Below are 17,157 nucleotides of genomic sequence, written 5' to 3'. Positions count from 1 at the left end.
ACTAATTTGCAAAAAAAAAAAAAAATTAGGGAAAAAAAAAAACGCGCGTCGTCGCACCACTTTAGAAAGTTTACCCTGACCAGAACCAGATTTTTATTTTTTTTTGGCCTTATCTTATTATATCTTCCTAAACATAAATATGTTGAATCCCATAAAAAGATGAAAATTACCATAATTTGACAATTTACAGTGGTTATTTGCATACACACTATTGTAGTATACCTTGATGTCTATTCTATTTGTTTGTTTAGCGTTTCCTCTTGGTTACACACCATCTCCCATGGGGATGGGTGATGTTTGTTCGTGATAGCTTAATATGGTGATGAGAGTAATTGTAAATCTAGCAGTCGTCTTTTACATTGATCACTTAGCTTCCCACTGGGACTAAGTTTAGTCAAATGCCTCTCAAACTTCTGCATGTGTGAGTCTAAGTCAGCAAAATAGAGTAAATCATCAATTACCGATTTCTCATCATATCCTGGAATTGACATTGGTCTAGTAGATCCATCGTCAAAGTCGTTCAAAATCACAACTGTTCTACCTCCTTGTAGTTTTCTCTTCTTTGACGCAGGGTAAACGTTGTCACAAATCTCTTTCTCCTCACTGGATAACTGAACAATGCTAAGATTGCTACTACAAGACTGATCAAGTTCAAATTTAAACAGTTGCAAATTAGTAACTTTCACATATGCTTTCAGTAATTGTAGTACGATTGTAATATACTGCAAACACTCGTTCTCGGAGTAACTTGTTTGTTTTCCATCGTGTCGTTTCAAAACTACATCATAGTCATGATCTGTAGGACAGTTGATGTTCATCGTTGACGTTGGCAATCTCTGACATTCACCCTGAGAGCTGCTATCAAGTTGTGAACTGTAGCTGCCTTGACTTTGAGATTCTTGAGAACTGCTTTCTGTCTCACTTTGTCCGTGTTCACTGGACAGATGTAAGGCTGCCTTCATTTCATCTGTCTGGGCACAGTCTATAGGAGTAAAGCCTGCTGAATTCTTTGCCATCAGCAACTCTTTTCCTGAGAAACACAGAGAGTAACAGTAGTAGACAAAGTAGTGTGTGAAAAACATAGAATAAAAGACAAGTACACACCTCCACCATTGCAACCCAGAATTCACGTCATGCTGAAGACTTTAGTTATTTCAATGTAAGCAAATCTCACCAGTGTACAGGGTTTTTGTTAAAAATGTTTTCGAAATTTTCAAACCGTAGTTACTGGTTACATTTTCATTGGTTCTGATTTCAGTCTTTTTGGTGGAAGGAGAAGGTATTCATATGAAATTAGTCTAATTTACTTTAGTACAATAAAAACTGGATAATATATAGGATGAGGGTGCATAAAAATTAAAACGAAATTGTACAAATTTTACACACAAAACTTTCTAACAGATAAATTTTACACATGCTGTGAATGTCAAGAAATCATCAACTGATCTGTGTAAAAAGTTTTAACACATAAACATCGTTTGCTGTACCCATGCAGAAAAATCAACATCCTTCGTGGAGTCATAACATCTGCAACTCAGCATATTTTGTAGTTGTATACTGAGAAGCAATGGTAAAATGAAAAGTGTAACAGATCTTACTCATTCAAGAACATAGTCGATCAAGCACTAACATGCTGACATTTGATCTAAAATGTGGCTGTAATTAGCTGACAAGTTCACAACATCACGCATACCAATACTATCATCACAGCATAAAATTATTACAGGAGAAATTTGGGACATTTCGGACAATGGCTATACATAGTACAAAACATTGATATATGAGACAAAGTCAACCTGACCACAGGCTTTAGAGACAAAGTCAACCTGACCACAGGCTTTAGAGACAAATTCAACCTGACCACAGGCTTTAGAGACAAGGTCAACCTGACCACAGGCTTTAGAGACAAGGTCAACCTGACCACAGGCTTTAGAGACAAAGTCAACCTGACCACAGGCTTTAGAGACAAAGTCAACCTGACCACAGGCTTTAGAGACAAGGTCAACCTGACCACAGGCTTTAGAGACAAGGTCAGTCTGACCACAGGCTTTAGAGACAAGGTCAGTCTGACCACAGGCTTTAATAATTAAATACAATACTTTTTAATTCGTAACAAAAAAAAATGGATGTATGTATGTACACCACTTGCAGTGATCAGTGGTTTAAGTGAGTTGCATTTATAATTAAATCAATACTTCATATTTCAAAAGAACACATTGTCTTGTTTAAATATACTGTCATGCTTACCTCCAGCTTTGACAAGAATCCTTGCTATGTTAGCATGTCCATTGAATATAGCATCATGTAGTGGTGTTGTTCCACACTTGGGAGCCGCAAATAGGTCTACACCACACTTAGATGGCTTACTTGCTTTATCTACAGAATGATAGAAAAAAAACAATCATTTAGTGTGATCATATTGTTTTACACAATTCCTTGTAATGTCCTTTCAGTGTGTATGTCAACATAAATGTGTATGGTTGAATTCCAATCAATGTCCCATCTTCTTTTTCAAATGCAGAAATAGTTGCTTTTCCATAAAAAACTTGTGATGCTTGTATGAATGAATGAAACTGAATGAATGAATGAATGAATGAATGAATGAATGAATGAGTGTGTGTGTATATAATATATATGTATGGTATGTATGTACGTACATACTTGTGGGTATGTATGTATGTATGTATGTATGTATGTATGTATATGTGTGTGTGTGTATGTATGTATGTATGTATGTATGTAAGTATGTATGTATGCATGCATGCATGCATGCATGTATGTATGTATGTATGTATGTATGTATGTATGTATGTATGTGTGTGTGTGTGTGTATGTATGTGTATGTACGTACGTACCTACGTACGTACGTACGTACGTAATGTAGGAACATACATTTGGGTGTGTGTGTGTGTGCGTGTGTGTGTACGTATTTACTATGAGCTTCTTTGCTAAACTCATAACAAACTCGGTTTCTTTTCATCATCACTGAGCTGACATTCTAAGCTAGCATTAATCATCATAAGTCAACCGTACCTTTGGCAAAGAATGACAATATGGTAGGAGTTGATTTATACTTCAGCAGTTCTTTAACAATAGTAAAGTTGCCATGGTTACAGGCTTCATGTAATGGAGTCCATCCAGCATTGTCCTTGGCATTCACATCAATTCCCGGAAAACTTAACAGTTCTTTGACTTTAGCTAAATTGCTCTTCATACATGCGAGATGTAGAGGTGTCTCACCTGTGTTAAAAAGGAAAAGATGCAAATATAGCACTTAAACTTCCTATTGTACATAATTTATTCAGGTAAAGAAAAAGAATCTAATAATATCCACACTGTACTTCCAAATAGCTGCAAATATTTTTACAAGAAAAATGAAAGATTGTCTATTTTCTGAAAAACAAGGTGGTAAAAGTAAACCCTAAATTTCTGTGATGATTTCAAAAGTGACTGAAGTGCATTCACGTCCCATATAATCTGTCACCTTTGTATCATGTTTGAAAGAAATCAGATATTGCATGTCTGTGAAATGATATATTGCAGATGGACGGAGCCCATGCCACCCCCTGAGGGTGGGGGTGCTAAAAATGACTAAATGAGTAATCCAAGATTTTCTTACCTCTGGCATTTCGCTTATGGACAGCCAGGACTTTTTTCTTTTGTTGTTCATTTTCACTACCCGTATTTGTTGGTGAAAACGGTGTCCTCTTTCTGCCACCTTTTTGAACAAAACTCTTCACGGTATTAGAGTCCCTGTAATGTAAATAGTAATATTTTAATGCTATGAAAAGGATTTAATCTATATGTTTACAAAGGTGGCAATGGATTGCATGCCCCCAGGGAGTTGAGGAGTAAAATCTGCTCTTGTACTTTTATAGGTCCATGCCAGGAGTAGTATTTGTAAAGGGCTTTCAACATAGAGTCGGAAAACACCATATAAAAACTCACATTATTTTCATTTTTGAAATATTAAGTTGATACTTACGCTAAAGTATGCAATGCTGCCGGTGATCTGGTTGACTTTTTACTTCTGGCTATCATTGTAGGCTGTTGATTCTCAATGTTGCCAACATTACTCTTGTCAAGTACATGGGCTAGAGTGGTGTTTTCAGGTCCTTTTGGTAGTAAATATAGGTAGCAACAAACCTTCAAAAAAAAATGAAGCGAAATAAAAATTTGAGAAACAGGATTTGTAGTATATGCTGAGAAATAATATCTGTTCCAAAAAAAGTGACAGATTTATGGAGAATGTCACTTTTTGTCGCAGATGATAATAAATGACAGGAACTTTAAACATACTTGTCTTGTAATAGTCATTAGGCCTAACACAAAAAAATTGTGTGGTTCTGATTACGCTCAATTTTAGAAGAGGTGGGGTAGGTAGATTTCTAATTTTGTATCAGGTAGTTATGTTTTCTGTTGTTTTCCATATGGTCTCTGTGTTATTGGTTTCTTCTCATCAGACGTACAGCCATTACAGATTGGAAGAACAGTTTTATATTGTCTTTTTAAGTTGATGTCAGTTTACTCATCCACTATTTCTTGTGAGACTTCACGATTTTATTTTTTTCTCACATACATAAAAAAAATGTTTGGGGTCGGCAGTGAAAAATTAGGTAGGGTGGGTAACTGGAACCAAACAATTTTTTTCTTGGCCTTATTTGAAATGAATAGTTCACAAGCTCTTTGAATTTGTCAAGACAGAGATTTGGGTATATGTGATGTCATCACAAGAGAGTTTCCCATGACCCCTTGCAGGAAATCACCAAAATGGCCAATCACATGTCAGTGCAGCGGGGTTTCTTTACAAGATTTCAAAGTTGACTAAGTTACCAAATAGACACTTTATCACACAAAAATCAAATGTAAGTTGATATCAATAATCAATACAAGTATACTAAAGGCAGAAATAAGTCTGACTGGACTTTTCCTTTAAGTTGATAGCAGTAATCAATACAAGTGTACTAAAGGTAGAAATAAGTCTGACTGGACTTTTCCTTTAGGTTGATAGCAGTAATCAATACAAGTGTACTAAAGGTAGAAATAAGTCTGACTGGACTTTTCCTTTAAGTTGATAGCAATAATCAATACAAGTGTACTAAAGGCAGAGGTAAGCCTGACTGGACTTTTCATTTTAAGTTGATAGCAGTAATCAATACAAGTGTACTAAAGGCAGAGGTAAGCCTGACTGGAATTTTCATTTTAAGTTGATAGCAGTAATCAATACAAGTGTACCAAAGACAGAAATAAGTCTGACTGGACTTTTCCTTTAAGTTGATAGCAGTAATCAATACAAGCACACTAAAGGCAGAGGTAAGCCTGACTGGACTTTTCATTTTAAAGCCTGCCAACTCATACTTCTTGCTTTCTTTTGTTTGTGAAATTAGTGATTGCAAAACAAAGATGCCAACCCATAACTTGAATGATTACATTCTCTACAGTAAATAGTTTCCTTACAAGTTTTTGAAGTGACAACTTCTTGTGACAGAGTGGTTTGTTTTCGGGATGAATCAAGCTGTTGTCATAGGTACCAAGTAGACACTCCGCCAGTCTCATCCTCAACCATGCAGGCTGGGTTGTCTCCAATAATAAACTCACACTGTTGTAACAATTTAGAAGGCCACCTGTGAAGATCAAAATATGGTAAGGCTGCATTTACACACCAATATTTCCAAATACAAAACACCAATATCGCATCGTTCTCATTTTGATGCATTTTATGCGTAGACACAATAGCCCGCATACTGACTATTTATACAGAAACAGCAAGAATGAAAACAGATTGTTTTCAAAACAATCCACTTTTAACTGCATTTTCAAATTGTTGCGTTTCCATGTGCATTTTTGCTGGCTCATAGTGTACAGTAGATGTAAAAGTCACAAAATAATTGTGTTTGCATTTGAAAACAGTATTGTTTAATCAGTGGGCAAATATTATTGTTACATTTTCATTGCTATGACAGTCTCTGACTCATAGTGACAAGGCCCCTTAGGGTCACGATTACTTTTCTTGGCTGAACAGAGAGCAATAATTCAGAATATTTTCATTTTTACTATGCACAAGCCAATTTGAACAAAAAAATATGGAATTTATACTCTGGTCGTTCTACGTTATGACAACGCACATCTATGTCACAATTGACAACGCGTGTCTACATCACTGGTTCTGCTGTGTTTGAAATATGAGTCAAAACATTCAAAATTGCCATTACTTTCCAAGACTTTTCTTTGATATTACTGGTGCTGGTATAATTATGTTATTCTTCAATATTTTTCCTCATTCTGCCTAGGGTTTTCTCACTACTCGTCTATAGACTCATAGTGACAAAGCCCCCTTAGGTCACTCATATTTTCCTTGGCTGAACGAAGGAAATATTGGGAGTAATATATAATTGAACACATTGCTGTGTATCTGATACATACCTTCAGTGACAGCATTCATTATCTCTTTGGCAAAATCCAGTTCATTGATCTCATTATTTAGACCATTCATGTCTAGTTTGACATTTACTTGTTGGTAACATTCTGCTGCTATGGTAACCATTCTCTGTACCATGTTCAGTAACTGAGTCTGACAAAAAATATGAAAAAAATAAAATGACATTTTGCAATTCACAATCTCCTGAGGCTTAGGGACCTTTAGAAATTACAGGGAGCAGGGCCTGGGGTGGGGTCACCTTTTACAAATCGGTCCTACAACTATGCCACAGGGAGTCGGTGTTAAAATGTTTTTCAATCAAATATTTGAAAAGAGAGGGTCATATTTTAGAGACAGGAAGTTGAGGGAGGATCACTTTTTAGCACATCGGAATAGGGGGAGGGTCACATTTCATGCCACAGACTAGACCTTGATTTCCCCTGGCCCTCCCACCTGTAATTACGGAAGGCTCCCTTATGGGCCATTACCATAAATATGGTATATGATATGTGTTCAAATAGATTCTGACCATTTCATGTTGAGATCTATTTTGTCTGTCTTTGATCTAAGATAAGGTTGTCATCTGCTAGACACCCCTAAGAATATCCCAAAAATATGAAATAAATCCTATCATATACTAGTTAAAAGTTAACACCCTTAAAACATACCTGCCAAATATCAAGCCCATTTTTTTTTTTATAGATATCATAATCAAATACATATAGTTCAATCATTTTTTAAAAGTCACCTAACTTGAAACCCAAAGTAACATGGAGTCGTGGGTGGGATTGGCTGACTCTGTAGGTTGTTGGCTTGAGCCTCACTGCTGTCACTTGTTTTTGAATGGCTAAATCATTGAGCTTGAAGAAAAGTTGAACCATGCCAGTGTCCCATTCTTATTTCTACCCTCAGGACTTGCCAATTGGGGTTTTAAAAAAGACAAGCCCCATCAAACTACTAATAGTTCGGGTGTACAAGAAGTTTTTGCTAAATGACAAATTTCTCACATTTTACACTTTGAAAAGTGCAAGTACTAGATACATCAGACACTAGCAACATTTTACTTTTAACTTACTGTGTTGGGTTGTCTCATAGCTAACTTGAGAGTTTTCACAAGAAAGTCAAGCAACGTGATAACAGCTGTACTGATAGCATTAGGATATCCATTAGGCCACAATAAACAGGATAGTATACACTGTCTAGTGAGGGCAGGCTTCATATGGGGTGTCTTCCTAGGTGAAGTCTTCTGTCTGCAAAACAAAATCAGTAAGATCTTTATTTCCATACGCCAAAAAGAAATCAAAACTAAAGCATGTATGTTCTCCCTGAACTAGGATGCAAAGTCCTCTTGTACAATAAAAATCATGAAATCTGAAGAAGAAAACACCCTCTAAATCAAAAGAAACCAAGCCAAATTTCCAGAGATCAAGTATGCTTCACGAAATCACTGTAAAATCAGTATTCCTACATATAAATTCTCAATTGATTTTACTTACAGAAAGAAGAGATATCAGTTGAGATTTACACTTTTACAGTATCTAAAATGGTAGACTCTAGTGAAAGTTACACAGAGTCAAAAATACCCTAAAATACAGACAGTAAATGTGGCCATTCCAACTGTAATGGGCACGATCTGTATGAAGATTATATGTTAATGAAGGTGTTGCATTGTGGCTGAACTCAACAAAAATCTTACTAACTGTTTCATTTTATCGTCTAGCATGACAAAAATACTAGCAATAATGGTGCATTTTATTGTCTGGCTCAATAAATATCCTACTAATATTGTAACATTTTATCGTCTTACTTGACAAATATCTCTATTGATATCATAATTATCAAAGTTACTATTGTTATACACTGTAGTTAGAAAATATAGCAAATGTGAATAATCACCATCACTTTCCCGTTTTAAGCTTAACTAAAGCTTCCACATATGATTATGTAATACTCAGGTATTCCTTCTTCATTCAGATAGAAAATTCTTGAGACATAACGACCTTTTGTCACTACTCATATTTTGACTCGTGATGATTTATATTGGGAATAAAAGATGAATGTATTGGGAATAATGTCAATATATTGTTAGTGTCATTCTACTGGCAAGTTTAACAATTTCCCCAGTTGAAATCAAGAAAGTAGTTATTACAATGAAAAGATGAAAAGTATAACTTCACAAATCTTACCTCTCAACAATAGCTATGAAATCTTGTTCAAACAGAGTGACAAGATATCGGAGTAGTAATGTACAATTATTCCTGTCAAAGTTGGTGACACTTGTGTCAGAGTTTGACTCAACTTTCACAGCTCTATTGTCTTCAGTGCTTGATGGAATATTGCCATGTTGATCACTTGATGGAGGGTTGCCATGCTGATCACTTGATGGAGGGTTGCCATGCTGATCACTTGATGGGGGTTTACCATGTTGATTAGTATCACCTGATGGAGGCTGGCAATGGACCTGTTGCTTATTGTACCCACCTAACGATTGGATAGCTGCATCACAGTTATCTGTCTCCCCTGGATCTTTTCCAAGAGCCATGCTAAAAGCAAAACATAACTACATCATTTAAGATATTGTTGGTTGGAAATATTACAGTGCATCTGTATATTTCTTTCAAAATCATTCCAATTTGAAAGGTTTTGAATGACACTTCAATTGTGCAGGAGGGTCTATGAATTGTGTAAGTTCATTTCATTTATGCAAATTGTCGCAAGAATCTGTATTCATGCAATCTTGCTATCTTAAATAAAGTGTAGAATGGGGGAGTCAATGGCAAGACCCACAACCCTCACATGAAACATCCTCATTATTCAAGTACATGTACATGTATAATGATAGCATTCTTCTAGTCCCAGTACTGTACCTGATAACATTGCAGACAAAAGTCCACTCTCCTCCTGAACTACAATCTTGTCTTTCATTGTACATAGTTGTTGATAGTGACTGCATGTACATCAATCTGAGTGCTGGTGATGTGGCAGGACAGTGAAGACACAACACTTGCTTTAATAGATGGTATGCTCCGAGAACAACAGCTTGGTTACTCGACTGAAACAAACATCATTTAGTATTATAAAATCACAAGTTACTTGGTTAAACAAAGTATTAGATACAAATTCAAAGTTGGGTATGTCATACTGAGATTACTTGAAAATCTGATACATCAGACATGAATATTAATTTTACTTATTCTTATATATAACTTACTACGGAATTTGTCATTCTGATGAGGATCGTCAGGCAAGTTGAAGACAGATCGAAAGCTCACTGCTAAAAAACTTTTAACTGTTTGTGCGTTGTAACCATTGTAAATCATATAATGTGTATCAGTGATTACTTGCATTGGTGCATGCAGAAACCGTTGCAAACTTTTTGCAAAAGATAGCAACAATTTTCCATACATGTATTTCTTTAAGAAATGTTTCCGTTTAATATAAACATTTGTCATACATGTACATGTAGTAATGACGTGATTCCCAGAGTTGAAACTCAGAGTATTTGCACTCGTGCTTCCAGTGGTTTCTGTATCAATTTGTAGTAAAAGCTATCATCAATCTAACTACAAAGTTGATGCACCAGATTGTGCTAGTAATCTGATATACCGGTATTTGTAATAATCTTGGGTGCACCACGCTTGTATTCAAATGTCACCGGGTTCTGTTATATTAATATGAAAAGTGCTCAAGTCTTTACCTTCATCATAGTTATCATCAATTGATGCATCAGATATGGAGGTGGATATCTTGTAGTTGATATATGGGATTGTAATCCACCAATAACACCAAACCACATTCCTTCCTCTATAGTTGCTTCAATCATACTAGCAATGGTTCTGTTGAATGGCAGTGCACATTTTTTCTTGGCCTGAAATAACAACTTTGTTTTCTATCACACGCACAAATAAAGTATTTTAAACTGAAATGAAACACCGGTTTCTAGCTTATACACAAAGTATTTGACACTGAAATAACAACTTATAATATAAGTTTCTATCACATGATATGCAAAAAGGTATTAGAGTGAAAAAACAAAACACTGCTTGCGATCCTGTAGACATTACCAGCCAAGTTTTTACTGTAATAATAATATAACTATATCAACTTGACGTATTTTTGGAAAATTTATTCAAATACAATCATCACTTGTGCCATTCCCAAGTGATTTAATGTTGAAGCAGGAGGAAACCGAAGTACCTGCCAGGAAAACCTGCATTGTTTAGTAGGGTCAAACTGAGCATCACCCTTTTTATATAAAGTAATGTGACACACAATAACAGCAGGATACATGATATCACATGTCAATTACTTCTGAATCAGTACACATCGTCCAAAGAGGCCGTAGGCACTGTTCTGTTAGGCAATATATAAAATAAATTAAGTGTTTCCCATAACCCGACTGACCCTAGATTAAGCCTCTGACCTTAAACATTTTTTTAAACATTTAAAACAAAAAGATAAGAAATTCTGTCTTCATGCACGTCTGTTTTCTTTCCTCTGTGACGTCATCATGTATAGACATGATGAAACTACTAACATCACAGAAGAGGTATTCTGACCGACATTTTGTTTGTTCTTGGGTTGAAGCAATACTTTTCAAATATAAAAACAATTAAAAAGATAAAATGAAATAAAATCTATCCTATTTTCTGAGGCCATGTTATCAGAAACACATTATTTTTTTCATATTATCATTGAAACCAAACCAGGTTTAAATTACTAAATTAATACATCAGTATTTTTTGCTAAGATTTGGGGACCCCAATAAACTAAAGGAGGGAAATATGATAAAACTTCCACAGATCTGAATTCCTTGTACCCAAATTTAAAAGAAAAATGTTACTATATTTATGTATGATACACTAAATTCATTCCTACCTTGAACTGTGGAGGTATTGGTAGCATCTCAAAACAATATGGAACAAAACTTGGACCGCTTTGTTCTGACTACAAAAACAAATAAAACAAAAATGGTTATGAAAATGACAGGTAACTTTATCAACTTAATAGTTCAATGTCCATGGTAACCTCTTTTTTCATATCAGTTACTATCAATTTTAGTGATTCAATGTACAAGTTGATGAGATATGACTGACATATTGATAGACCGTCGATACTTGCTAATGATGGTTGAATGATAAGAGCAATTGGATCAGATTCTGTATGTTGAGTGTTGAAGTCTGTACCTAATACAACTATCATTGATACATGTTACTCACATTTCCAATAACACTTCCATTAAGTAGGAGAGTCTAATCAGTGTTTTTGCTATTATTGGTTTTGAGACCCCAGTAACAGAAAGGGGGAAAGATGTAAAAGTAGCAGCGTTTCTAAAAGAATCTATCATAATTTTGTTTGGGAACCCAGGTAAAATGACATGCAAACCTCGGTAGATTTTACCTGCTTACCACCCATAACAAAAACACTGCTAATGAAAAGAATTGACAACTGGTAATAATAACAATAATAATATACAGATGTTGAATAGACTGTGCTATATACAAAACTATGATCTCAGTTGTATTTGCATTACACTAACGTTTACTGAGGGTAAAAATCTTATAAATCACATAAATTTCTGCTAAAAATCAGAGCACATGTTCCTAGTTACAGGCAAGGTTTTTTGTTGTGTAGTACCCAGAAGCATGCAGGAATGAATGAATTAGACAGCTGTACTTGAATCATTTTCCTAATATAAACAGTTTCAATACCTTTTTCTTCCTGACTCTCAGGATAATGTCTCTCACACGGTCTTCTGATTCCAATAGTTTCCTTTTCACTCCTCTGGGATCACCAAATGGTGAAACGGTTGGTGTGGAGATATTCTTTTGATGTTCATCCTTCATAAGAGCTGTAGTGATTGCTTCAGTCAACAGCTTTTGGGGAATGTGTTGAATTCTTTTTCCTGATTTTGAAGATATTAATATATTTTATTTAACTTAGGCAAAATTTAAAAAAAAAATGTTTTATTTCCAATAACATGACTTCAGAAATTAGGGTTACATATAGGTCGGAATTTTATTTCATTTTACTTTAAATTTTAAAAAAATTACTTTGACCCCAAGATAAGATACTTGTCAGTCCCAATGCTTCTGAGAGAGTTTGATGAGGTGTGAACTGAGGAAATGAAGACAATTATAAATAGATGAACTCCTTATACAGACTATACTGTTATAGCTCGCGAAGCAGCCTCGTAGTGGTTCAATGACTAGTATGCATGTGCGTACTATGCGATATTTTTTTGGTGGTATTACCCAAGGATGTATTGCGGCGCAATGACTACGCATGTGTGTTCTATATCCTATGCACATTCTCCATGCGGAGGGCGCTATCTACAATATCATCATGAGGAAGCCGGTCACAAATGAATCTATCCTGTACGAGCTTATGGGCTTTGCCTAGTTATGATATCATAAAAGACCTGGCTTAAACTAGGGTCGAATGAGTTATCGGAAACATTATTTTTAAAATTTGATTTGTAAAATAATGTAGTATGTACCTCTGAAATAAAAATGTAAACTTTTACTGTTGCTTTGTCCAATAAAACTCCATCTCATTTTCAGTTGAAATCAAAAAGAAAAATGCAGGGTTACCACGCAATATGTTTAATACAACTTTGTAGGTATTGATAAGACAAGATTTTAACAGAAAGCAAATCACCTGGAGTTGAGGCAGCACTATTGGTAGCAGAAGAACTCTGACTGTTCAACAGAGAATTGCTTGTTGACTGACTACTTGGTTTTGATGATGATGATGATGATGAGGAGGATGATGATTCTCTCGATGATGAACCAATAGATAATCCAGCTGTATAGATGGACACACAAAATGGTTTTGTATCTGGTGTGGTGTCCTGAAAAGTAAAAAAAAAATCAAGCTATATGCATTTCTCTGAGATCTGCTTCCTCGAGCAACTGTATTTTATGTTGCCAGCATGGAAATACCTTTGATCAGAAGTACTGATTATGTCAAAATGTAGTGTATATCCCTTCCTCAGGACCTATGCTGTCTTGCAGATTATGTTTATGTAAAAATAAAGTGTATACCCTTCCTCAGGACATATTCTGTCTTGAAGTGTTTGATAGAGAGTACTGACTGGCAAAATGCAGTGTATATCCCTTCCTCAGGACATGTACTGCCTTGAAGTGTTTGATGTCAAATACAGACTATGTCATAATACAGTGTATATCCCTTCCTCAGGACACATTCTGTCTTGAAGCGTTTGATGTACAATACAGATTATGTCATAATACAGTGTATATCCCTTCCTCAGGACCTATTCTGTCTTGAAGTGTTTGATGTAAAATAGAGATTATGTCAACATGCAGTGTATATCCCTTCCTATCTTGAGTCTGAAATATTTGACCAAGAAGTATAGAATACATGCATATCATAGCTTATTTTCCATGATGGTTGAGTAGACAAATTTGTTATCAATACCTGTAGAAGAGTCTCAGCAATATAATCAGGTGATAAACAAGGAATTCCTCTTCTGGAAAATGCTTTCACATTGTTCTCAAACTTCTTATCAACAAAGACATGAGTCAATGTCTTTGCCAAACCATTCAGATCTTCAAGTTTAAATGTGGGTGGTACAACTTTAGCACCTCCTGCTTCCAACAACCTATAAAACAAATTTGGAAATTATAATTTATATTTTAATTTATGATGGGGATCTTATTGTCGATGGCTCATACCTTGGTAAACTCATGTATTGCTCTGGTAATCGAGGCTTCGGTTTACTAACAAGATAGTTGCAAAATAAAACTATTGTCTGCAACATGTTGATACAGCGGTGATAAGCTAATGAATGGGCATTGGTATAATTATAGTCTTAAAGCTAGTCCTATATATAAACTTGCAGTGTACTGTTTTGGGACTTCCAATGTTTACACAATCTAGATCACAGGGTGATTAGAATCACACAACAGAGGAACCGCTATCACCCACTTGTGTACTCTACCAAATTGAACAAAATTAGTTTTACTTTGTGACTGAAGCCTTGATTGCCAGAGTAGTACTTACAGGGACCTGAGTCAACTCTAGTCCAACTGAAGCCTTGATTGCCAGAGCAGTACTTACAGGGACCTGAGTCAACTCTAGTCCAACTGACATCCAGAGTAGTACTCACAGGGACCTGAGTCAACTCTAGTCCAACTGAAGCCTTGATTGCTAGAGTAGTACTTACAGGGACCTGAGTTAATAGTCCAACTGACATCCATTTATCTAAATATTCAAGTGAGTCTAGGGCATTCCATGAGAATTTCAACACTAACCGTTTATAAACAATTGGTCGCCTTTTTATGTTTTCTACCATAATCATTGTTTTCCATCCTTGGAATGGCCCACAGCTCTTTTCCTCTCTATTCTCTCTCCATCGTTTTGGTGCCATCAGTAAAGGAATGGGATAATCATGATTTTCAGTAATTTTCTGTCCCCACTCATACTTGGCAGCATTCAACCATTTTCCAGCTTTTGCACTTGCATAGACGTAGTCTCTTGTCACCAACCATTTTCCTGTCATGATATACAGGACCAAGTCAATAATGAATTCTGACAGTGTTCTTTATCACAAAGTAACATCAGTCTTTACCACCAAGGATAGTTTGCAAACGAGGGAGAATAACTCAGAATATGTATGTCAATCTGGGTATTAGATTTTGAAATGAAATAGTTGGAAAAGGGAAGTTGCCCACCACTTTCGCTTTCATTATTACTTATAATTTGTTGAAAACAAAATTGCTTGTGGACTTATCTTGCTTTTCCTTTATTCTTTATTTAGTTAGCTATACTAATAAAAATAATCAGCTCAGACAACTGGGGAAATATTACTTACATATATGTAGGTCATTAATTACTGACATCAGTGCAAGTACATACTATACTGGATAGGAAGGTAATACATTTGAAGTGAGTGGATATCATATGAACCTCATGTATATACCAGTAAAACTCACCTTGAGCACAGCCACACAAATACTTCTCACTTCGTATAGGTTTACCAGACACAATGTGGGTACATTCAGGTTTGTACTCCTATTGATAAAAATTGTAAACCTATGTTGTAGAGTCATTAAAGTTGGCAACATATGGAATTGATTATTAGCAGAATGGAAAGTAGAGAGGGAAAGAGAGAGAGAGAGAGAGAGAGAGAGAGAGAGAGAGAGAGAGAGAGAGAGAGAGAGAGAGAGAGAGAGAGAGAGAGAGAGAGAGAGAGAGAGAGAGAGAGAGAGAGAGAGAGAGAGAGAGAGAGAGAGAGAGAGAGAGAGAGAGAGAGAGAGAGAGAGAGAGAGAGAGAGAGACAAACACTGTGTTAAACTTTTCCCTTACACATACCATTGAATACATGTGTATCTGATACTAGATAATAGTATTGATAAAACAATCGCGCTGTATAAATTGACAATTTTTTTCACTTCACTTTTTACCTGATTTTACAATAAATGTTAGCCAGTCTAGTACTGTATGACAACTTGTGAATTGTTAATTACAGCTAAAATAGCAGTGTTTGCCAGGAGACTAGTAATACTAGTATATGTAATATATACATTCATGATCAAAGTTGATCATTAGTAAGTTTAGGTTCTTGTCTAGCAAGTAAAACAACAATCTCAGCTTGCTAAATGATAGCAGGTGATTAATAAATAATATGTACGTAGTGCTATGTACAGTCTTCTCGCAAACACCCCTTGTTTTAGCTGTACATGTGTAGCAATTTGCCATATGGAGCAACAAGCGTTGCTGTGTATCATGGTAAATTTCTCTAAACCATGTCAGTATTCTTGTTTGTTATAACACTTGGAGTGATGTTGAATCCACATGAGTTTGAAGAAGATAAAAGTTAAAAGAGGCTTTTGAAGGATCTGTAACACATTACCTGCGTTTCAGTCTAGTAGCATTTGACAACTTGTAGACTTAATTACAGAGCTAAAAAAAACAGCAGTGTTCGCTAAAAGATTATATGTAACAGTATGTTACTATATAATATGGAACAAATTACCTGTGTTTCATAGTAAACTCCTCCTAAAGCCAGGATCTGCTTTGCAAGTTGAACCTTCTCATGACCTGGAAATGCTGTCAACAAGAATTTGTACTGACAATTTTTGTATTTACTGGTTGAATGTCTATTTGGTTTGTTGACATCCATTGTGCTATTTGGGTTGTTGGCATACATGGCTCACTAGAAGTTTATCAAACTTCACCTCTGCCAGTTACTCCATAACTTATACTTCTCTGGTCATAAAATACAATCTGGATCAGCAGTCAATGACACCTCAAATCCTAGTTGAAAAACAACATAAAATTCATCATGTTCATGTGTTTGGAAATAAATGGGTTTCTAAGAGTGGAATGAAGAGAGCCATTTTTGAGGACAAGGACAGGTCCTAAAAACCTACAATTTACAAAGTATATGTACAACAATAGGAAATGGAATCAGAGATGTTTCCTATCCATTGTCTATGGTATAACCAGTGTTATTCTATCTCTTTTACACATATTGGTCATATCAAGGAGGTGTTTATCTCTGAATCCTCTCTCCATCCCTTATACCGCCATGGTTATATTAATTATGTTTCAATCTTATCTATCGACAATCTATTCCATATACAATATTAATAACATCAAAAGTAAGTTTCTGGTCTTTCCCCCAATTAATTGACATGATATAGAGAATGTGTGCAATGGGCAAGTTGTATAGCAAAATTTGACAACAACGAACTGTCTAGTCACTTCAACTA

General features: G+C 35.5%; 1 protein-coding gene across 1 annotated transcript; it reads right to left on the bottom strand.

The window, feature by feature from the left end:
- Nucleotides 1-233: 233 nt before the first annotated feature.
- Nucleotides 234-16,592, bottom strand: LOC144449739 (SMC5-SMC6 complex localization factor protein 1-like). Its single transcript, XM_078140316.1, has 19 exons — nt 16,419-16,592; nt 15,376-15,454; nt 14,695-14,935; nt 13,859-14,042; nt 13,079-13,271; nt 12,130-12,323; nt 11,297-11,365; nt 10,116-10,280; nt 9,286-9,470; nt 8,605-8,961; nt 7,494-7,668; nt 6,424-6,571; nt 5,458-5,624; nt 3,986-4,146; nt 3,620-3,753; nt 3,034-3,240; nt 2,248-2,370; nt 1,802-2,077; nt 234-1,030 (listed from the first exon to the last, which is right to left on the bottom strand). The coding sequence occupies exons 1-19, from the start codon at nt 16,590-16,592 to the stop codon at nt 312-314; spliced, it is 3,951 nt and encodes a 1,316-aa protein (XP_077996442.1). The 3' UTR covers nt 234-311.
- Nucleotides 16,593-17,157: the final 565 nt, after the last annotated feature.

This window comes from Glandiceps talaboti, chromosome 18 (genome assembly GCF_964340395.1).
Source record: "Glandiceps talaboti chromosome 18, keGlaTala1.1, whole genome shotgun sequence".
NCBI lineage: Eukaryota > Metazoa > Hemichordata > Enteropneusta > Spengelidae > Glandiceps > Glandiceps talaboti.
Note: the sequence above shows the minus strand (reverse complement) of the source record. Positions and strands in the feature narration are given on the sequence as shown.

Bases quoted from the DNA above. Each gene is read 5' to 3' on its own strand.
- LOC144449739 (XM_078140316.1), bottom strand. From the start codon at position 16,592: ATGTATGCCAACAACCCAAATAGCACAATGGATGTCAACAAACCAAAT. The intron at 13,272-13,858 runs GTATTGATAACA...TTTACTTTTCAG, and splicing joins TTGCTGAGACTCTTCTACAG to GACACCACACCAGATACAAA. The intron at 6,572-7,493 runs GTAAGTTAAAAG...ATTTTTTGTCAG, and splicing joins CTATGAGACAACCCAACACA to ACTCAGTTACTGAACATGGT.